The sequence below is a fragment of the Bos javanicus genome, chromosome 5 (genome assembly GCF_032452875.1).
Source record: "Bos javanicus breed banteng chromosome 5, ARS-OSU_banteng_1.0, whole genome shotgun sequence".
Lineage (NCBI taxonomy): Eukaryota > Metazoa > Chordata > Mammalia > Artiodactyla > Bovidae > Bos > Bos javanicus.
Genome location: NC_083872.1, coordinates 6,697,859 through 6,722,795, shown reverse-complemented (window position 1 = coordinate 6,722,795; position 24,937 = coordinate 6,697,859). Strand labels below are relative to the sequence as shown.

The following is a 24,937-nucleotide window of genomic DNA, read 5'->3' as shown; positions in this document are numbered from 1 at the left end:
AAGGAAATGGCAACCCACTCCACTGTTCTTGCCTGGAGAATCCCATGGACAGAGAAGCCTGGTAGGCTGCAGTCCATGGGGTCGCACAGAGTCGGACACAACTGAAGCAACTTAGCAGCAGCAGCAGCAGAGTACATCATGAGAAACATTGGGCTGGATGAAGCACAAGCTGGAATCAAGATTGCCAGGAGAAATATCAATAACCTCAGATATGCAGATGACACCACCCATATGGCAGAAAGTGAAGAACTAAAGAGGTTCTTGATGAAAGTGAAAGAGGAGAGTGAAAAAGTTGGCTTAACGCTCTACACTGAGAAAACTAAGATCATGGTATATGGTCCCATCACTTCATGGGAAATAAGATGGGCAAACAGTGGAAACAGTGTCAGACTTTATTTTTTTGGGCTCCAAAATCACTGCAAATGGTGATTGCAGCCATGAAATTAAAAGATGTCTGCTCCCTGGAAGAAAAGTTATGACCAACCTAGACAGCATATTAAAAAGAAGAGACATTATTTTGCCAACAAAGGTCCATCTAGTCAAAGCTATGGTTTTTCCAGTGGTCATGTATGGATGTGAGAGTTGGACTATAAAGATGGCTGAGGGCTGAAGAATTGATGGTTTTGAACTGTGATGCTGGAGAAGACTCTTGAGGGTCCCCTGGACTGCAAGGAGATCCAACCAATCCATCCTAAAGGAAATCAGTCCTGAATATTCACTGGAAGGACTAATGCTGAAGCTGAAATTCCAATACTTTGCCCACCTGATGGGAAGAATGAACTCATCTGAAAAGACTCTGATGCTGGGATGGATTGGGGGCAGGAGGAGAAAGGGATGACAGAGGATGAGATGGCTGGATGACATCACTGACTCAATGGACATGAGCTTGGGTAAACTCTGGGAGTTGGTGATGGACCAGGAAGCCTGGTGTACTCCAGTTCATGGGGTTGCAAAGAGTCAGACACGACTGAGCAACTGAACTGAGCTGAACCTACTCATTGGCCTTTCCTGGTTCTGTGGGTTTTTTCTTGTCCTCCTTCCTCTATTTCACCATGTTTGTTAGTCTGCTTTGTTTTCACTGCTTTATTCCCCAGCTGGCACTCTGCTTTGGTCTCGTTTTTTGGCTTGTGTTTTAGTTTTGTTTGTAACTGGTCGCTACCATTTTTTATTTCCTTTTGTCACCGGGTTACTCTCTTCTACTTCCTTTTCCTTGGGCTGTTTTAATTTTATGTGTGTGTATGTGTATGTTCCTTTGTCTTTGCTTTTATTTGTCTGATTTTGTATTTCCCATTTGTCTGGGGGTTTTCCTTTGTTTCTTGTTTTGTCTTTTGTTTTAATCCCCTTTCATGCCATAACAAACAACTTGTGGAATCTTGGTTCCCCAACCAGAGATCAGGCCTGAGCCTCTGGAATGGGACCTCTGAGTCCAAGACCCTAGACTGCCAGAGAACTCCTAGCCCCAAGAGTGTTAATTTGTGAGAACTCCCACAAAAGTCTCTACCCGTATCCAAGGTCCGGCAGCACCCTGCACAAGACACCTCACCCAAACAACAAACAAGACAAAAACACAAACTCAATCATCAGCAGACAGGCCTCCCACAGACACCCTAAAACATACCTCCTCACACAGCCCTGCTCATCAGAGGGAAAAAAGCTCACCTCCTCCAACCAGAACGCAGAGACAAGTCTTCCCAACCTGTAGCCTACACAAACAACTGGACCAACCTAACCCGCCGTGGGCAGAAACCAAAAAGAACAAGGAATACGACCCTAAAGCCTGAGAAAAGGAGACCTCAAACACAGTAAGTTAGAAAAAAATCAAAAGACAGAGAAATATTGCACAAGTGAAGCAACAAGTTAAAAACTTACAATACCAAACAACGAAGAGGAAATAGGCAAACTACCTGAAAAAGAATTCAGAGTAATGATAGTCAAGATGGTCCAAAACTTCGAAAACAGAATGGAGAAAATCCAAGAATCAATTAACACATTTAACAAAGACCTAGAGGAAATAAAGAATAAACAGAAAGAAACAAAAGAATTAATGCAATTAAAAACATTCTAAAAGGAATCAACAGCAGAGTACCAGGCAGAAGAACAGATAAATGAGCTGGAAGGCAGAATATTGGAAATAACTACTGAAAAGCAGAATAAAGAAAAAAGAATGAAAAGAATTGAAGATAGTCTCAGAAACCTGTGTGATAATATTAAACACACCAACATTCAAATTATAGGTGTCCCAGAAGAAAAAGGGAAAAAGAAAGGATCTGAGAAAACTGAAGAGATTACAGTTAAAATCCTCCCTAACATGGAAAAGAAAACAGCCGATCAAATCCAAGAAGCAGAGTCCTCCCAAAACAGGATAAACCCAAAGAGAAACATGCCAAGACACATACTAATCAATCTAACAAAGATTAAGTACAAAGAAAGAAATCTAAAAGCAGCAAGGGAAAAGTAACACACAAAGGAAATACACAAAGTAACACACAAAGTAAAGCTGTTAATCATATTTATAGGATTAACAGCTGATCTTTGCAGAAACCCTGCAGGTCAAGGGAATGGCAGGATATATTTCAAGTACTGAAATGGAAAAATCTACAACTGATTACTGTAGGCAAGGATCTCGTTCAAAACTGATGGAGAAGTCAAAGGCTTTACACAAAAGCAAGAGCTGAGGATCTAGCACCACCAAACCAGCTTTACAGCAAATGTTAAAGGAACTTCTGTAGGCAGGAAACACAAGAGAAGGAAAAGACCTACAAAAACAAATCAAAAACAAGAAAAGGTCAAAAGGGACATATATATCAATAATTACTTTGAATGTAAATGGATTAAATGCTTGAACCAAAAGACACAGACTGGCTGAATGGATACAAAAACAAGATCCATATATATGCTGCTTTGAAGAGACCCACTTCAGAGCTAGAGATATACAGGCTGAAAGTAAGAGGATAGAAAAAGATATTCCATGCAAATGGAAATCAAAAGAAAGCCAGAGCAGCAATCCTCATATCTGACAAAATAGACAAATAAAGAATATAGCAAGAGACAATGAAGGACACTACATTATGATCAAGGGATGGATCCAAGAAGAAGACATAACAATTGTAAATATTTACGCACACAACACTGGAGCACCTCAATATGCAAGGCAAACACTGACAGACACAAAAGGGGAAACTGACAGTAATACAGTGATAGTTGGAGACTGTAACACCCACTTATACCAATGGACAGATCATCAAAACAGCAAATTAATAAGGAAACACAACTCTTAAATGACACACTAGACCAGAGAGACCTTACTGATATCTTCAGGACATTCCATCCAAATGTAGAAGAATACCACTTTCTTCTCAAGCGAACATGGAACATTCTCTAGGATAAACCACATCTTGGGTCACAAGTCAAAACCTAAGTAAATTTAAGACAACTGAATTGTACCAAGCATCTTCTCTGACCACAACGCTATGTGACTAAATATCAATAACAGGGAAAAAAACTTTAAAAAACACAAACACATGGAGGTTAAACAATATGTTTCTAAATACCCAACAGATTACTGAAGAAATAAAAAGGGCAATCAAAAAATTCCTAGAAACAAATGACAACGAAAACACAACTCAAAACCTATGGGACGCAGCAAAAGCAGGTCTAAGAGGTAAGTTCACAGCAATACAATCCCACCTCAGGAAACAAAAATACCAAATAGACAACCTCATTTTACAGCTAAAACAACTAGAAAAGGAAGAACAAAAATCCATAAAGTTAGCAGAAGGAAAGAAACCACAAAAATCAGAGCAGAAATAAATGAATAAGAAGTGAAGGAAACAATAGTAAAAACCAAAAACACTGAAAGCTGGTTCTTTGAGAAGATAAACAAAATTGACAAACCATTAGCCATACTCATCAAGAAAAAAAGGGAGAAGAATCAAATCAACAAAATTAGCAATGAAAAAGGAGAGGTTACAACAGACAATGCAGAAATACAAAAGATCGTAAGAGCAACTATATGCCAATAAAATGGACAACCTAGAAGAAATGCATAGATTCTTAGAAAAGGTCAATCTTCCAAGACTGAACCAGGAAGGAACTGAAACTATGAACAAGCTAATTACAAGGAAATCATAATCAAAACTATGGTAAAAAATCTCTGGAAAAAAACAAAAACCTAGGGCCAGATGGTTTCAAAGCCAAATTCTATCAAACATTTAGAGAAGACCTAATGCCTATGCTTCTCAAGCTCTTCCAAAAAACTGCAGAGGCAGGAACACTTCCAAATTTATTCTACAAGGCCACCATCACCCTGATACCAAAACAGATAAAGATATGACAAACAAAGAAAATTACAGGCCAATATCACTGATGAACACAAATGTAAAAATCTTCGGTGAAATTCTAGCAAACAGAATCCATCAACACATTAAAAAGATCATACACCATGACCAAGCTTGGTTTATCCAAGGGATGCAAAGATTCAATATACACAAACCAATCAATGTGATACACCATATCAATAAACTGAAGGACAAAAACCATATGATAATCCCAATATATGCAGAAAAAGCTTTTGACAAAATTCAGTGCCCATTTATGATAAAAACTTTCTCTTAAAAAAACGGCCATAGAGGGAACCTGCCTCAACATAATAAAGGCCATACATAAATGATAAACCCACAACAAACATTTTCAATGGTAAAAAACTGAAAGCATTTCATCTAAGATAAGGAACAAAAAGGGTGCCCACTCTTGCCACTATTATTCAACATAGTTTTGGAAGTCCTAGCCATGGCCATCAGAAAAGAAAAGAAATAAAAGGAATCCATTGGAAAAGAAGTAGAACTCTCACTGTTTGCAGATGACATGATACTATACACAGAAAACCCTAAAGATATTATCAGAAAACTAATAGAGCTAATCTGCTCTAGTAAAGTCACATGATACAAAATCAATACACAGAAATCACTAGCATTCCTATACATTAACAACTAAAAATCAGAAAGAGAAATCAAGGAATCAATCCCATCTACCACTGCAACAACAACAACAAAAAACCCTATGAATAAACCTACCTGATTAAAGAAATCAAAGACAACATAAACAGATGGAGAGATATTCCATGTTCCTGGGTTGAAAGAATCAATATTGTGAAAATGATTATACTACCAAAAGCAATCTACAAATTCAATGAGATCCCTATCAGATTACTAAAGACATTTTTCACAGAACTAGAACCAAAAATTTCACAGTTCGTATGGAAACACAAAAGACCCCAAATAGCCAGAGCATCTTGTAAAAGAAGAACAGAGCTGGAGGAATCAACTGTTCTGACTGCAGACTACACTACAAAGCTACAGTCAACAAAATAGTATGGTACTGGCACAAAAATAGAAATATAGACCAATTGAACAAAATAGAAAGCCCAGAGATAATCTATGCAACTACAGGCACCTTATCTTTGACAAAGGAGGCAAGAATATACAATGGAGAAAACTATCTTCAGTGAGTGGCGATCGGAAAACTGGACAGCTACCTGTAAAAGAATGAAATCAGAGCACTTCCTAACAGCACACACAAAGATAAACTCAAAATGGATTAAAGATCTAAATGTAAGGCCAGAAACTATAGAACTCTTAGAGGAAAACAGAGGCAGAACACGTGATGACGTAAATCAAAACAAGTTCCTCTATGACCCACCTAGAGTAATGGATATAAAAACAGAAATAAACAAGTATAGTTTAATTAAACTTAAAAGCTTTTGCACAGCAAAGTAAAGTATAAACAAGGTGGGAAAAAAAAAAAAAAAACCCTCAGAATGGGAGAAAATAATAGCAACTGAAACAACTGACAAAGGATTAATTTCCACAATATACAAGCAGCTCATGCAATTCAATACCAGAAAAGCAAACATTCCAATCAAAAAGTGGGGAAAAGACCTAAACAGACATTTCTCCAAAGAAGAAATACAAATGGCTAATAAACACATGAAAAGATGTACAACACTGCTCATTATTAGAGAAATGAAAATCAAAACTATAATGAGGTATCACCTATCAATCAGAATGGCCATCATCAAAAAATCTGCAAACAATAAATGCTGGAGGGAGTGTGGAGAAAAGGGAACCTTCTTGCACTGACTGTGAAAATGTACATTGATATAGCCACTATGGAGGACAGTACGATGTTTCTTTAAAAAAAAAACCAGGAATAAAACTACCATGAAAAGTGAAAAGTGAAAGTGAAGTCGCTCAGTCGTGTCCGACTCTTTGTGACCCCATGGACTGTAGCCTACCAGGTTCCTCCTTCCATGGGATTCTCCAGGCAAGAGTACTGCAGTGGGTTTCCATTTCCTTCTCCAAAACTACCACATGACCCAACAATCCCATCACTGGGCATATACCCTGAGAAAACCGTAACTGAAAAAGACACATGTACCCCAATGCTCATTGCAGCACTATTTACAATAACTAGGACATGGAAGCAACCTAGATGTCCACTGACAGATGAATGGATAAAGAAGCTGTGGTACACATATACAATGGAATATTACTCAGCCATAAAAGGAACACATTTGAGTCAGTGCTAATGAGGTGGATGAACTGAGAGTCTATTATACATAGTGAAGTCAGTCAGAGGAGAAAAACAAATATCATACATTAATGCATACATAGCGGATCTAGAAATATTGTACTGATGAACCTATCTGAAGGGCAGCAATGGACACACAGAGAGAACAGACTTGTGGACCCAGGAGGGGAGGAAGAGGGTGGGACAAGGAGGGGAGGAAGAGTGGGACAAAGAGAGCAGCATAGAAACATGAACACTACCATATGTGAAATAGAGAGCCAGTGGGAATTTGCTGTATGACTTGGGGAACTCAACGTGGTACTCTGACAGTCTAGACAGGTGGGACGGGGTGTGAGGTGGGATGGAGGTTCAAGAGGGAGGGGACATATGTATACCTATGGCTGATTCATGTTGATACATGGCAGAAACCAACACAATACTGTAATTATCCTTCAATTAAAAACAAATACTTTTAAATAAATAAATACAATTATATCTTAAAAATAAAGTTATTAGAATATTTTTCTAATATCCTGACTCAAGCTTTCTAATAGCTGGCTTATGTTTGTCTTTTTTTTCATATTTAGTTGCATTTCATTTGTTTTGTTACAGACCCTGTAGTCATGCCTAGACTTTCCAAACTGAAAACATTACATCTATATATGATCTACAAAGTCAATGTATGATCAATGATTAAACTGGAATATCTGAAAGAGATGCAATTTTGAATTAGTGTCAATGTTTCATATTTCTATTTTCTGAGTAAAGAAGAAATAAATATACTTTGTTGTTATAAAGCAAAATAAATCTTAAATACTGCTTTAAAAAAAAAGGCAATGAATATCCACTGTGTGTGCTACATCCACCTGGACCATATCAAGCTGCTCCTATAGAACCTAGGGAGCAAGAGGGAGCTATGTAAATAAGATGGTCATGCTATTTGCTGCACTCTGAATAACAAAGGCCTTTGTCTCTACTAGAATCATGTATCTTCTGCTGCTGCTGCTCCTAAGTCACTTCAGTCGTGTCTGACTCTGTGAGACCCCATAGACAGCAGCCCACCAGGCTCCCCCGTCCCTGGGATTCTCAAGGCAAGAACACTGGAGTGGGTTGCCATTTCCTTCTCCAATGCATGAAAGTGGAAAGTGAAAAGTGAAAGTGAAGTCGCTCAGTCGTGTCCGACCCTCAGCGACCCCGTGGACTGCAGCCTTCCAGGCTCCTCCATCCAAGGGATTTTCCAGGCAAGAGTACTGGAGTGGGTTGCCACTGCCTTCTCCGGTATCTTCTACTAGTATCCATGAAATAGTAATATGCTTTAGCTTTAAAGTAGGGTGTATCTCTACACTCAAAAGTAAAAATCTTGAGGCTATAAATACTACTTGCTATTGAAAATGGTATTTACTCACAATTATGTTTATTTTAGGAAAGTAACTTGCTAGACTATGTATTTTAAGAAATTAAGTTTACCCCTCTGAAGATATAATATACACAGACACTATAATTATTAACCCACTCTACAATTACTGACTTTATTCTGTAACCTCACTTGTCCATAAGTGGTGAACAATCCATAACCCAGACAACATCAAGACTTTATGTCTGCATTTCTCATTTTAGAGTTTCTTACCTATTTTTACACAAGACAAATGTGACTTTTTGATCAACAGAAGATCAAACATATCTCAACTGCAACACTTGAAGCAAAAACATAATCAAGAAATGCTTTAAAATTCTGAGAAAAAAAGTTCAATCTAGAAGTCTATGCTCAGCCAACCAACCAATAAGGTTTAAGGGCATAAGAGATAGTAACTTCAAAACATTTTCCTCCCAAGCACTCTCCTTCTCTCAGAAAGTTATCAGAAAGTTTAGTTATCTACTAAGAGCAGAGAGTAAACCAACAGATAGAAGCATGTGAGATGCAGGAAACTGAGACCAACAATGGAGCAAAGGGATTTCACAGAATGCATGCAAAGATGTCTCAAGACAATGGCTGTATGCAGCTCTCAAGAGCAGAATGCATGCGAAGGTGCATCTCGGGACAATGGCTGTATGCAGCTCTCAAGAGCAGAATGCATGCGAAGGTGAATCTCGGGACAATGGCTGTATGCAGCTCTCAAGAGCAGAATGCATGCAAAGGTGCGTCTTGAGACGATGGCTGTATGCAGCTCTCAAGAGCAAACAGTCTTTGCTAGAACAGAAAGATGGAGAAATTCAGAAATGACTTCATCCTCTCCACTCCACCAAAAAAGGAACCAATAAATTATCTGATACTGTTTGTACACACAGATGGTTTTTACAGTTCTATTTAACAGTATGGAACAATCAGTTATGATATACAGAAAGTTAAACAAATGAGGGGAAAAAAGCAACTATTACTTCAGACAAAAATAAAAATTCTACAAGAACAAAAATGGATCACTGAACACTTCTGGGCTTATCAGTGGGAATGTACATATGCACAACAGTTTAAACTTTACACAGTAATTTAACTAAAACTGTAACAGCAGATAGAGGAAGAAGTATTAGCAGTGAGGTGTTCTAGGACATCTGGCTATCCCCAAACAGAAAGTCAAAATAAAATAACTGATAAGCCAAGAAACAGCACAAAATTTGGCAATATTTAATAAAATTCATCCTCCCAAGTTTGCTTCTCATAAGAATTCTACAGATATACACAAACATAAGAAAATGCTATGTGAAGAGGGTATTAATCACAACACTGTATGAAATAGTAAAAACACTAAAATCAATCTAAATGTTCACCAATAGGTAAACCATTAAATAAAGTCCATACAATTGAATATTATGCAGCTTTTTAAAAAGAATGATGTAGCTCTAGTTGTACTGATATGAAAAATCTTCAAGAAACAAAAATTAAATGAAGAAAGCTGAAAAGCATTTGCTATCATTTGTGTAAAGAAGATAACTTTCTACATAAAAGTAACAACATAAAAATATAAAATACAGTAATGAAAGAAACATCTAAAGTATTGAAAATAGTTACCTCGGGGGTATAGAACTAAAGGGTAGGGAGGGGCTGCTGTTTTCATTGTAAGACTTTAAGTACTATTTAATTTTTTTAATTGCTTAACTAAGATCATGGCATCCGGTCCCATCACTTCATGGCAAATAAGATGGGAAACAGTGGAAACAGTGGCTGACTTTATTTTTCTGGGCTCCAAAATCCCTGCAGATGGTGATGCAGCCATGAAATTAAAACACGCTTACTCCTTGGAAAGAAAGTTACGACCAATCTAGACAACGTATTAAAAAGCAGAGACATTACTTTGCCAACAAAGGTCCGTCTAGTCAAGGCTATGGTTTTTCCAGTAGCCATGTATGGATGTGAGAGTTAGACTATAAAGAAAGCTGAGCGCTGAAGAATTGATGCTTCTGAATTGTGGTGTTGGAGAAGACTCTTGAGAGTCCCTTGGACTGCAAGGAGATCCAACCAGTCCATCCTAAAGGAGATCATTCTTGGGTGTTTACTGGAAGGACTGATGTTGAAGCTAAAACTCTAATACTTTGGCCACCTCATGCAAAGAGCTGACTCATTTGAAAAGACCCTGATGCTGGGAAAGATTGAGGGCAGGAGGAGAAGGGGGCGACAGAGGATGAGATGGTTGGATGGCATCACTGACTCAATGGACATGGGTTTGGGTGGACTCCGGGAGTTGGTGATGGACAGGGAGGCCTGGCGTGCTGCAGTTCATGGGGTTGCAAAGAGTCGGACACGACTGAGTGACTAAACTGAACTGATTGTGATCAAAAACAGTAATTAAAAAGAAATACAGAGCCTACAGAAGGCTAGGTAATTTGAACCAACTCAATTAAAGAAAACTTTAAAAAGCTCAACAAAATACAAGAAATATTTCCTAAAAATAAAACTTAAGAAGATTAAGAGCATTCACCTTCATCAGGAGATTAAGATTCAGGAGAAGGTTAAAACTGCCCTAGAGACAATTTGCTGAAGCAGGAGAGTTGGCCCAGAGGCAACCTCAGCAGACAAAGCAAAAGAAGGGCTGGGACCCCAAAAGCTTAACTGTAGGAGCAGTTAAGAACCAGAATTAAACCTTGCTCTAGCATAGTCGTCAGCCACCTGAGTGCTCCAGAAAAGCTAAAGCCTTAAAATTGGGCTTAATAAAAACAAATGGTATCTTCTCACCTTAGGCCTCAAACTATTCAACAACTAAGTTTTCAAACATAATATCTAGTATACATTCAAAGATAAAACAGGAACACAAAAGAATAATACAACAGATACAGACCCACATGCTCCCAATGCTGTCTTCTCAGACAGATTATATAATAACTATATATTTAAGTATGTAAGACAAGATGGAAAATTTCAGCAACAAAAGAATCAAATAATAAAGCTAAAAGAAAATTGAAATTCTAGAACTAAAAATCAAAATTAGGAACTCACTGAATAGATCTAACAGCAGACAACACATAGGGTACAAAAGAACTGGAAGGTAAGTCAGAAGTTTTCAGAACGAAGCAGAGAAAAAAGGATGGTGCACATAGAAGACAGGGTAAGAGACACTGTATATGATGAAAAGGCCAGACATACATTTAATTGGCGTTCCAGAAAGAGCCAAAAAGAGAACGGGGCAGAAGCAGTATCTGAAGAAATGCGTACATGCTAAGTCACATCAGTCATGTCCCAACTCCTCACAACCATATGGACTGCAGCCCACCAGGCTTCTCTGTCCATGGAATTCTCCAGGCAAGAATACTGGAGTGGGTTGCCATTTCCTCCTCCAGAGGATCTTCCCGACCCAGGGATTGAACCCGTGTCTCTTGTGCCTCTTGCACTTGCAAGTGGGTTCTTTACCACTAGTGCCACCTGGGAAGCCCTATTTGAAGAAATAATGGCTGAGATTTTCCAGAGCTGATGAAGACATCAATCCACAGAATCAAGACTTTCTTGCCATCTCAGAGTAAATAAAAGAAATGCACACTTAGAAATGTCATCATGAAATTGCAGAAAACCAGAAAGAAAAAAACTTACAAGCAGTCAGAAAAAAAGAAAGAAAAAAAAAAGCAAAGCCTTTAAAAGTATAATACTTAGACTGATTTATCAATAGTAACAGAAGCCAGAAAACAGTGGAATGATACTCTCAATAAGTCAACAACAAAAATAAAACAAAAATGGCCAATCTAAATTTCTATGCCATCTGAAAATATCCTTCACAAATGAAGATGAAATAAAAACTTTTTCTGACAATCAATAACAGAATTTAGACATCAAGAGACCCCATGCAGGCAGAGGAAAAGTCAGAGGTTTAAGAAGGGGGAAAAGAGCAAATAAGATGGAAACATGCTCTCCAGAAGAAAGTGATTCACAGAGTTCAATGCTTTAATTATTACTTGCTTAATCTTTTTTTAGTACTCTAAGGGCAAATTCTTTTACTTGATATTAACATCATATTTATCTCTAGAGTCTGCATGTTGTACTTCAAAGGCACATCTGCAAGTAGTTCATTTCAGATTCATGTCTCTATCTAAAGATTTTAGGCCCAAATTGCCAGAGACTATTAAGCCAGATTTACTAAGATTTTGTTATCATTCTGACTCCTGTTTATCTAACTTTTATTACTGAATAAGCAGAAAAATAAAGTAATAAAATAATGTATACTGAGTATATAAGGTATTCTTCATTTATGCTGATATGAAGTTTGGTTATTACTTACTATCTTTGTAACTCCTGTTTTCCCTTTCCCTCTTGCCATAGAATTCATATTTAGAATGTGAGCTACAGGTTAGACTGCCTGAGTTAAAAGTTCAGACGCCAACCTTTAACAGCCAAATGTCACTTGGTAGTATATTTAACCTCTTTATGCATCAGTTTCCAAATCATTAGGACAGTAGTAAAAATTGTTATTTTTCACATAGGTTATTTCAAGAATTAAGATTTAAAATATACATGGAAAAGCACTAAGCAAAATATCCATCACATAAACACTCAACATACATTAAAAACAATTTTTTCTTGGAAAAAAAAAAAAGTATACAGAAATTACATTTTAAAAGCTATGAATTTTAGAAATTATATATTTTATAATTATTCTCAATAATTTTGTAGTAACAACTAATTACTTAAAAATAAAGAATACTTACTTGACTAAATCTATTCTGTTATTGATGGCAGCCCAATGAAGGAGTGTAACATTTTCTTTGTCTGGTTGCCTTACATCATAACCTGCTTCCACCAATTCTCGGCAGCGTTCATATATTCCATATCTTAAAAAGAAGGAAAACATGATTGTTACTACTATGTGACAAGAGATTTAAAGCTGAAAATAACATTTCTAGAAGAAACTGATGCTCCATTTTGATACCTGGAAACTAAAAAGGCTTTCTCAATATAAAGTGTTACTTTAGAAATATCAATATTCCAACAGCTTTTACTAACGCATTTTATAATTTTAAATTTCTCTTCTCTAATGCAGTAACTCATCCAGTAGGAGAGAGCAGGGTACTATAAATAAAAATACCTATCAGTTGTTTGTTTTCACTAGTATCACCACTAGTTCACAAAACACAAGGCAGCTTGTTAAAAACACATATAATTATGTTCAAGTATTGTCATAAAGAAGCAATAACAAAGAGTTTATCATTGATTTAGAACAACATCAAAAAAAGAAAAGGATGTCTTACAACTTTAAGATACTTTATTTAGAAATTTAGCTTTGGTATTCCTAAAGGCAAGTAAAAAAGGAAGTGTGGAGGTGGGAAGTAGGGTGGGTGAGGAAGGGTCTTGTGAGTTTAAGTCAATGAGACATAAGAGAAAGTTTACTGAAGAGCTCAAGAAAAGAAGTTAATTTAATAAAGAAGAAAGATGCGCGCACAGAGCTTAACCTTTTCCTCTCTTTCTGTGTAGGTCACTGTGTGGCTGCATATACATTTCTCAAAATGCTAGAACATGGAAATTTTTATGCATAAGCAAAAATGCAAAGAATAATACAACAAATCACCAAGAATCCATCATGGAGGCTCAAAAACCATCAACTTTATCCAAAACAAAATACTGGATCCTTGGAAATATGCGACACAAAAACAACTTTAAATGAGCTTCGACCATATTAATCAGAATGGCCTCCAAAATGGGCAAGGCATACCCCAGGCTGAGGCTGGGGGAAAGGCGACACAGTAATGGACCATTCGCAGCAAATGGTGAGGCTACATGCGTATCACAGTTAACAGAGGAAGAAAGTACACTTCACTAACATTTAGCAGTCTTCACTGCTTTAATGCATACCTACACTGGCTCCGTACTGCGTATGTACACACACACACACACACACACACACACACACGCATGCACGCACAAAGTCAGTCAACCTAAGCAAAGACCAGGAGTTCCACAATTCACAAGAGATGACAGCAGCACCTTCAGTTCTCTGTTCTTTTTCAGAAAACTGTTTATTACATGTGCCCAGTTAAGTAAACTATGACTGAGCAACTGAAGACACACACACACACGCACAGAGGAATCACACACACACACGCACAGAGGAATGTTCATGAGGATGATTCATAGTAATTTCAAGAGAAGTTTCCTTGGGGAGATAAGGGAAAAAGGATGCTGAGCAACCTGCACCAATTACAGCAAAATGTTAGCATCTGCTTCATCTGACAGTTATATTCTTCTCTGTATTTACCTGGGGAATTGAAACATTTCAAACTTTAAATAAATGTTTTAAAAGGTAGAAATCATAGACCGCACACATAGTTAGAGGGTATTTGAGGAATAAAGAAAGGTGTTTTTTTTTCTTAAGATGAAAGATGCTGGAGTATATTTGCTGATGGAAATCATGCATTAGAGAGTGAGATTAATGACAAAGGAGAGAAAGGATATATTAATAGAAGAAAGGTTTGAAAAGGAAGAATTCACGTAGAGCAGTACAACTGGCTTGGTGAAGAGAGCTGGCGGGGTGTGCTTTGGTTCTGACTGTGTGCGCAGCGTAAAGCAGGGTGCCAGTGGACTAAGAACTTCAGAAAGGGTGCCTCCGTGAAAGGAATGAAACCACCGGCAGTATCCACGTTTTTGGGCTTTTCCGTAAAGTTCCTCTCACTGGTAAAGAATGCCCCTGCAATGCAGAGGATGCAGGTTCAATCCCTGGGTCGGGAAGATCCCCTGGAGAAGGAGATAGCAACCCACTTCAGTATTTTTGCCTGAAAAATCCTGTGGACAGAGGAGCCTGGTGGGCTACCAAAACGACTCAGCAACTAAACATCATCAGATTTTTCAGAATCTAGGGGGAAAAAAGTTAACAAGACTTTCAGCTACCGAAGGTATCTTTGGTCAAGAAAAACAGGAAGACTTTCAGGAAGAACAGAGGATTTTGTGGTATTTTAAAATACCACACTCCCACATTTCCCCAGTGGTCCAATGGTAAGAAACGGCCTGCCAATGCAGGGGACATGGGTTCAGTCCCTGGTCTGGGAAGATTCCACGTGCTACAGGGCAACGACGCCCATGGCCCACGACTACTGAAGGCTTCATGCAGGCTCTAGAGCCCACGCGCCACAACAGGAGGAGCCACTGTGATGAGAAGCCGGAGCACCCCAGCCAGAGAGGACCCCCCACTGCCACAGCCAGAGAGGACCCCCCACTATCGCAACCAGAGAGGACCCCCCACTTCACAGCCAGAGAGGACCCCCCCACCTGTCACAGCTAGGGAGAACCCCCCACCTGTCACAGCTAGGGAGAACCCCCCACCTGCCACAGCTAGAGAGGACCCCCTACTGTCGCAACCAGAGAGGACCCCCCACTTCACAGCCAGAGAGGACCCACCACTGTCACAGCCAGAGAGGACCCCCCACCTGTTACAGCTAGAGAGGACCCCCCACTATCACAACCAGAGAGAACCCCCCACCTGCCACAGCTAGAGAGGACCCCCTACTGTCGCAACCAGAGAGGAACCCCCACCTGCCACAGCCAGAGAGGACCCCCCACTGTCACAGCCAGAGAGGACCCCCCACTGTCGCAACTAGAGAAAGCCCTCACCCAGCAACAAAGACCTGCCAAGGCTAGAAATAATAAATAAACAAAAATCTTTTAAAAATACCACAGTCCCATCCTCTGCTCCCAGCAGCCTTGAAAAGAATGTTATATTCCTGGTACTGGTATCATAGTGAGCAGAACAGGAAAGGAGTTCTTTCAAAGCCTCATTCCCAAAGAGGAGTCATTACTTAGGGTGGTTCCCTGGAAGAGTCTACTTGAAAGGCTTATCAACCGGACCTCACCCAGTTGATGACGTAAAAACAGATGTCAAAGAAAAAGACAACTCCAACAAAAAACTTACTGTGTAGCCTTAACTATGTCCCATGTGCTATAGTCATCAATATGAGTTTTCCGTCCCAGGGGTTCACCATATCCATGGTTATAATGGCTCTGAGGTTTGATTTCCTGTTAAAGAAAAAAAAAATTACACAGAAGAAATGAGAAAAGTACAGAAAATATTTCAGTATTTTACTATTGCTTCTGTGCTGTTTGAAGAATGTTCATTATTTAAAATATTAACCTTATGCTAAAGTCCATCCTCTTTGGAGAAAAAGCATGTTCAAACAGATATACCCCTTACACAAACTCTCAAAATAAACAGCTGTAAGACTTTAAATTAGTGACAAATTAGTCACTGAAATTTATCTTTAGCTCCACAGAACTCTACTTCTTCATCAAATCAACTCTCATTCTCTCTGACCAATTTTTCTATTATTCCAGCACAACCTCTAGTTCTACATCAAAACTTTCATCACCTGCCAAATAAAAACTAAGGTCCTAAAAAAGAAACCCAGGACATTATTTTATTAATCTCAGATATCACCTTTTCTTATATTCCTTCACACTGAGAGCTTGTTAAGCATCTATTAGGTGAATAAAGAAAAATGGGAGTACTCTGTGAGTGCTTAGTTACTCAGTCGTGTCTGACTCTTTGTGACCCTATAGACTGTAGACCATTAGGTTCCTCTTTCCATGGGATTTTCCAGGCAAGAATACTGGAGTGGGTTGCCATTTCCTACTCCAGGGATCCTTCTGTTCCAGGGATTGAACCCTTTGTCTCCTGCACCTCCTGCTTTGACAGGCAGATTCTTTACCACTGCACCACCTATAAATTCGCTTAAGTAATCCTACAAATGTCAACACCCTTAAAGAAACTAATTTTTAAATAAAAATTTAAACAGCCTTATAGAATATTATCAATATATCCATTTAAAGCCTATATACTATGTGCAACTTCCCATTTAAAATGCCAAATTTGCCATGCATAGTCAATTTCTTCAGTATATAGCACTAAGATGCAATTACTTCTACATGAAAACAAAAACTGAGCACGTTTGGCTCTACTATCATCCATTCAAATCTCTATGATTCTGATATTTTTCTCTTATAGGTACACACACATGCAAATGAAAACATAAAGTATAACAAGATATTTGGAAAGAATTAAATCCTTAGAATAATTCATTTTTTCTTGGCCACTGAAATTTAGTGATACAAATTTAATGGTAGTTCACTGGAGGAAAAAAGGCTATTATCTTCAGCTCACTTTAGCCATTCAACTTATGAAAAATTCCAAAATTGATTTGTCTGGACCATACATTTAGAAGACTACCAACAATACTGCTGAATATTTTCAACAACAAAAAATTTAAAAGTTTCACAAAAATAAATTCTGCTTAATATAACCTTTCAACAAAGAAAGCTTAGTTGCTTACGAAAATGCTATCGCCAATATTAAAACACAACCATAACAATCACAAATACACATCTGCAGAAGAAAGAAGATAGACACCAGTCTTAAGCCAAGATCCACAACATACATACTGCATATAGTTTATTAAGTGATTTTTTTTTGAGAGATTGTTCTTGGACTCCATTAAAGTACAATTGGTTAAATGTGAACAGAAGCAGGTACACAATGCTGGGTGTAAGCAACAGTCTGAATAATTGGTGGAGCTAACCAATACATGACTTACCCAATTTAATTTTTTTAAAACTTTTCTATTAAATTTCTCCACTGAATTCCAGTTCTCAACTTCTCAATACTCTATATTCAGTGGCACAAGAGAAAGACACTTCTCAGATCAGTAACACTGATCTTCCTTTTTTCTAAATATTTTTATAGTATTCTCCCCTACCATAGGGAAAATAACTTTTTAAACTTTTGAATCTGACTTTTCTACAGGACTGTAAGACATCTGAAGAAAAGTAAAACCTGGCCATAGTTTACAAGCAGAATAGAACAATATATTCAACAAAACATGTTCCGAAAGCCTGCAATAAACAAAACCCTCTACAATGTACTGGGACCCACAAGCCAGGACAGGGTAAGGCCAGTGCAAAGTTTAAGTGGGTTTCAAAAAATTCCATAATCAAAATCTTAAAAATCAAAATGAATTATCTTTTAAAAATCAAACCCCTCCCCAAAAAAGACTACCCAAACATCAAAATTTTAAATATAGACATTACTAGTAGTATTGCTCACTGCTGTTCCTCTGTACCAGGCTCCACTGTGGCTCTCTCACACTGTCCACAGGCTTCTGCTGTTAAAGTGCTGTGCTCAAATTGGTCACCAAATTTGGAAAAACCAGCTGTGGCCACAGGACTGGAAAAGATCAGTTTTCATTCCAATTCCAAGGAAGGGAAATGCCAAAGAACATTCAAACTACCATACAATTGCAGTCATTGCACAGGCTAGCAAGGTTAATGCTCAAAATCCTTCAAGCTAAACTTCAGCAGTATGTGAACCAAGAACATCAAGATGCATTACAAGCTAGATGAATCACAAGCTGTAATCAAGACTTGCCAGGAGAAATATCAACAATCTCAAATATGCAGATGATACCACTCTAATGTCAGAAAGCAAAGAGAAACTAAAGAGCCTCCTGATGATGGTGAAAGAAGAGTGTGAAAAAGCTGGCTTGAAACTCAACATGCAAAAATCTAAGATCAAGCCATCCATTCCCATCATTTCATGGCAAACAGATAGGGGAAAACTGGTAGCATTTTATTTTCTTGGGCTCCAAAATCACTGCACACAGAGATTGCAGCCATGAAATTAAAAGACGCCTGCTGCCTGGAAGGAAAGCTATGACAAACCTAGACAGCATATTAAAAAGCAGAGACGCCACTTTGCCGACAAGAGGTTGCTATAGGCAAAGCTATGGTTTTTCCAGGAGTCATGTAGGGATATGAGTCTTGGACCACTAAGAAGGCTGAGTGCCGAACTGATGCTTTCAAACTGTGGTGCTGGGAAAGACTTTTGAGAGTCACTTAGACTGCAAGGAGATAGAACCAGTCAATCCTAAAGGAAATCAACCCTGAATACTCACTGGAAGGACTGTTGGTGAAGCTGAAGCTCCAATACTTTGGCCACTTGATATGGAGAGCCAACTCACTGGAAAAGCCCCTGAAGCTGGAAAGATTGAAGGCAAAAGGAAAAGGGGGTGGCAGTGGATAAAATGGGTTAGATAGCATCACCAACTGAATGGACATGAACCTGAGCAAACTCCAGGAGGTAGTGGAGGACAGAGGAGCCTGGCATGCTATACAGTTCACTGTTCAGTCACTAAGTTGTGTCGCTTACAGTCACTTAAGGTCACAAAGAGTGGGACACAACTTAGCAACTGAGCAACAACAAACCACTGTGGCTTGGATCAGTATCACAAACCAAGATGCAAATACCCAATATGGTCTCTTGCTCTCAAGGCCTTTACAAACCAAAGTGGAAGGACAAAGTAGATAAGACGCAGAGGCAAAGATTAGAAGCAAGAGCTAAGCTAAAACCTAAATAAACACAACATAAGGACCAAAAAGTAATAATATAACTTTAAAACCTATGTCAACATGAAAATCTGCTAGGGCAAACTGCTGTTCTTTTTCTTACTAAGGACAAACATGTTCTTTTACAGGCAAATAACAAATATTCATTAAATAAATGTCTTTTTAAGGCTTACTACTATAATACTTTCATGTGATTTTAATTTCATTTTTATAAAAATCCCAGAGACCTGCTATTATATATGATTAAACTGTATTCTCTGGAGAAGGCAATGGCACCCCACTCCAGTACTCTTGCCTGGAAAATCCCATGGATGGAGGAGCCTGGTGGACTGCAGTCCATGGGGTCGCTAAGAGTTGGACACAACTGAGAGACTTCACTTTCACTTTTCACTTTCACACATTGGAGAAGGAAATGGCAACCCACTCCAGTGTTCTTGCCTGAAGAATCCCAGGGACAGGGAAGCCTGGTGGGCCGCCATCTATGGGATCGCACAGAGTCGGACACGACTGAAGTGACTTAGCAGCAGCAGCAGCAAACTGTATTCTCAGTTTGTCTTCTATCCATTTTATCCCACTGACAGTGCCAAATGGGATATTCCAATATACTAGAAATCAGACTTTTTTCCAGTAACATTTAAAAGTTAAACCTGTAACCAGTATTTGTTTTATCATAATTATCTGATTTTTATTTAATTTCCTACTATTCAGTAAAGGAAATAAGATTTTTTGAAAGATGGTTTTACATATATCCCTAGAGTAATTCTTGGAGAAGGCAATGGCACCCCACTCCAGTACTGTTGCCTGGAAAATCCCATGGACAGAGGAGCCTGGTAGGCTGCAGTCAATGGGGTCACCAGGAGTCGGACATGACTGAGCAACTTCACTTTCACTTTTCAAAATGGCAACCCACTCCAGTGTTCTTGCCTGGAGAATCCCAGCAACAGGGGAGCCTGGTGGGCTGCCGTCTAAGGGGTCGCACAGAGTCAGACACGACTGAAGCAACTTAGCAGCAGCAGCGGCGGCTAGAGTAATTCTTAAGAGGTCGAGTTATTCCCACTAAAAAGGTAGAAGAAATGGTGTTTAAGCAACTCTCCAACCTGTTTTACTTAAAAAAAAAAAAAGTAATAATATAGAATTTAAATTATTTGTCTCATTTTAAATCACACTGGAAGCTGATTCATTTCTGGAACTAGTACCCTGCCAATCTGACATGACAACGTTCTCTATCAAGATAAACACCACTATCACTAGGTCTAGGAGCAACAGCTGTGATTTTTAAACTTTAAAAATATAAAATAAAAATAATATGCTAATGTAAACAAATATCACCTATAAGTGTATAGATATTAATTTTTAATTATAAATTTGCTATTTTACATCTGATAAATTTTCAACATACAAATTGTTAATAACACTAAAATCTTATAATTTTTCCTTGATTTGAATGAAAACCGAGAGACAATTTAATTGGTTTCTCTGCCAAGGAAAGTAATACTGACTTCAAAATACATATGTAGGTCATCACAACTTTTAAGAATACAGTTATTCCGTTAGAAGCAGCACAGTATAACATAAAAAGTCCTTGACTGGGAGAGTACTGAATCGAAAGTCTGCCACTCTCTTATCTAGGCTACAACCCAGCAAGGCAAATAACTACGGCAGGATTCAGGTCCCTTATTAGCAGAAAGAGGAAGATGAGTAAGATGAGCTGAAAGTTTCTCTGAGGTGCCTCAAGGACAACAGGGCACCAAAGAGCATGATGGTTTCAGCTCCACTCAACTCACTCCCTTCTTAAACAAAGCACTTTATTATTTAGCCTCTTTTTAGATATATGGGAATTTACATAGTATGTCTTTAATTAAAAAAAAAAAAAGATTCAGCTGCTTTAAAAAAACTTGAAAAACTACTAGATCAGAAGTCCTCCAAGATCCCTTCTAAGGTAACACACAATGAAATTATTTTATATATTGGAATAAGGCAATTACAGACACTAAAAAGAGTCTTAAATTAACAGACAAAGGTTTTTATAGTCCTAGGATTGCTGAACAGAACTGGCAAGACAGAAAGCATCTCCAAAACTTGCTGCTGAAATAGCTGACAGGAATGAGAACTGTGACGAGCTCAGCTGCCATACACTGCTGCTAAGAGAAATCCGTAAGATAAAACCCAAACTCATATGCAGGCACAGGCAAACACTGGCTTGCACATCAAGATGACGGGACTCCATGTGTGCATGCTCAGCTGATTCTGACTCTCTGCAACCCCATGGATTATAATCCACCAGGCTTCTCTGTCCATGGGATTATCCAGGCAAGAATACTGGAATGGGTTGCCATTTCCTTCTCCAAGGGATCTTCCCGACCCAGGGACTGAACCGGAGTATCCTGCAGCGGCAAGTGAATTCTTTATCATCGAGCCACGTGGGAAGCCCCAGTAGGCTCCATCTGTTCAGTTTAGTTCAGTCGCTCAGTCATGTTCGACTCTTGGCAACTCCATGGACTGCAGCACGCCAGACTTCCCTGTCCATCACCAACTCCCAGAGCTTACTCAAACTCATGTCCATTGAGTCGGTGATGCCATCCAACCATCTCTTCTTCTGTCACCCCTTCTCCTTCTGCCTTCTGTCTTTCCCAGGATTAGGGTCTTTTCCAAGGAGTCAGTTCTACACATCAGGTGGCCAAAGTATGGGAGTTCCAGCTTCAACATCAGTCCTTCCAATGAATATTCAGGACTGATTTCCTTTAGGATTGACTGGTTTGATCTCCTTGCTGTCCAAGGGACTCTCAAGAGTATTTTCCAACATCACAGTTCAAAAGCATCAATTCTTTGGTGCTCAGCTTTCTTTATAGTCCAACTCTCACCTCCATACATGACTACTGGAAAAACCATAGCTTTGACTAGATGGACCTTTGTTGACAAAGTAATGTCTCTGCTTTTTAATATGCTGTCTAGGTTGGTCACAGCTTTTCTTCCAAGGAGCAAGCATCTTTTAATTCTATGCCTGCAGTCACCATCTGCAGTGATTTTGGAGCCCAAAAAAATAATGTCTGACACTGTTTCCACTGTTTCCCCACGATCTGCCATGAAGTGATGGGACCAGATGCCATGATCTTAGTTTTCTGAATGTTGAGTTTTAAGCCAACTTTTTCACTCTCCTCTTTCACTTTCATAAAGAGGCTCTCTAGTTCTTCTTCACTTTCTGACACAAGGGTGGTGTCATCTGCATATCTGAGGTTATTGATATTTCTCCTGGCAATCTTGATTCCAGCTTGTGCTTCATCCAGCCTGGCATTCTGCATGATGTACTCTGCATATAAGTTAAATAAGCATGGTGACAATATACAGCCTTGATGTACTCCTTTCCCAATCTGGAACCAGTCTGTTGTTCCATGTTCAGTTCTTCACAGTCAACAAAAGAGTCCAAAATGCAGTATTTGGATGCAATCTCAAAAATGACAGAATGATCTCTGTTCATTTCCAAGGCAAACCATTCAGTATCACAGCAATCCAAGTCTATGCCCCAACTAGTAATGCTGAAGAAGCTGAAACTGAACAGTTCTATGAAGACCTACAAGATCTTCTAGAAGTAACACCCAAAAAAGATGTCCTTTTCATTATAGGGGACTGGAAGGCAAAAGCAGGAAGTCAAGAAACACCTGGAGTAACAGGCAAATTTGGCCTTGGAGTATAGAATGAAGCAGGGCAAAGGCTAATAGAGCTTTGCCAAGAGAACGCACTGGTCATAGCAAACACCCTCTTTCAACAACACAAGAGAAAACTCTACACATGAACATCACCAGATGGTCAACACCGAAATCAGATTGATTATATTCTTTGCAGCCAAAGATGGAGAAGCTCTATTCAGTCAGCAAAAACAAGACCAGGAGCTGACTGTGGCTCATATCATGAACTTCTTATTGCCAAATTCAGACTTAAATTGAAGAAAGTAGGGAAAACCACCAGACCATTCAGATACCACCTAAATCAAATCCCTTATGATTATACAGTGGAAGTGACAAACAGATTCAAGGGATCAGATCTGATAGAACACGTGAAGAACTATGGACGGAGGTTCGTGACATTGTACAACAGACTCCATAACATGTGTTTATCCACATGCCTGGGTGGATAGCTAACAAACTAATTAAATGTGTGCAATCTAGTTAATTTTTTAAAAATGCTGCTGCTGCTAAGTCGCTTCAGTCATGTCTGACTCTATGGGACCCCATAGACAGCAGCCCACCAGGCTCTGCCGTCCCTGGGATCCTCCAGGCAAGAACACTGGAGTGGGTTGCCATTTCCTTCTCCATTGCGTGAAAGTGAAAAGTGAAAGAGAAGTCGCTCAGTTGTGACCGACTCATAACGACCCCATGGAATGCAGCCCTCCATCCATGGGATTTTCTAGGCAAGAGTACTGGAGTGGCTTACCATTGCCTTCTCCTATTAAATTCATTTAAAACAAAGAGGGAGGCAGCACTGACCAAAGAATCCTCTATGGCACAGTACTTTATCACCCACCAAATACAGATGTTTTTATAAGTGCTCTATAAGAAAAGGTGCTCCCAGAATTGGTTCTATGGCAGAGTGTATCTGAAAGAACAAACATGCACAGAGTAAATTCAGGAATGCTCAGAAAGAACAGTAAGGGCAGGGACTTGTCCTATCAGTAATTACAAGAGATAGAAAGCAAGCCAATGAAAACCTAGGAGTGCTGCAGTAACAGGGCAGTTAGGAGAAGGAGAACTGGGATCAAGAGGGAAAGGCATGTTATTCAGCAAATGGTTGTGCACGCATGCTCAGTCATGTCCAGCTCTTTGTGATCCCATTAGGCTCCTCTGTTCATGGAATTTTCTGGGCAAGAATACTGGAGGGGGTTGCTATTTCCTTCTTGAGGGGATCTTCCCAACCTAGGGACCAAATCCATGTCTCTTGTGTCTCCTGCAACGACAGGCAGATTCTTTACTACTGCGCCACCTGGGATCCCTTAGAATACCTGACTGAGTAAATGGTATAAGCAGACAAACCAGCCATTTAGGATTTTTTAAAAAGAAATTCAACAAGCTCCAACACAAAATGGTCATGTGTGTGACAGAAAAACGCCAACAAATACAGCCAAGGATATAGTTTCTTTAATGGTAGATGATGCTGAAACTTGTCTGAAAAGGCAGTGCCACACCAAGCAGAATTCAGAGCAGCATGCTCCCAGGGGGAAGCTTCCCAGGTCAGCAACGTATTCCCTGAGAACACACAGGGAGATGGCTACAGCATTCTCCAAGTGAACAGGGGGGCACGTGCCCTCCTGTACTCAGGGCGTCTCTGTGCCCTTCTGGATGCTCCCATCCTGGACATACGACCACGTGCTTGCTGCTTACCAGGTCCAAGCAATAACTTATTCAAAAGAGCTCGAGGACTTTCCTGAGTGATCAATGCAAGACCAGGTAAGCTGCAGATCAACTTTCCAGGATTCCTAGATAAGAGGCAATCAGATCTCAGGACCAGGCCTCAATCTGCCTAAGGACTCCTCCTCTAAGATTCCCATCTCAGTTTTTACATTAGATAACTTCCATCAGATTA

The 24,937-nt window shown here is 39.1% G+C and overlaps 1 protein-coding gene across 2 annotated transcripts in view; it reads right to left on the bottom strand.

Moving 5' to 3' along the window:
- ZDHHC17 (zinc finger DHHC-type palmitoyltransferase 17) overlaps positions 1–24,937 on the bottom strand; it is a 100,081-nt gene that overhangs the window by 57,961 nt on the left and 17,183 nt on the right. For both annotated transcript variants that reach the window (XM_061415572.1, XM_061415573.1), the window contains exons 2-3: positions 15,882–15,985; positions 12,691–12,813 (exon numbers count right to left, since the gene is read on the bottom strand). In XM_061415572.1, the coding sequence (XP_061271556.1) occupies positions 12,691–12,813; positions 15,882–15,985 (227 nt within the window). The remainder of the gene's footprint in view (positions 1–12,690; positions 12,814–15,881; positions 15,986–24,937) is intronic.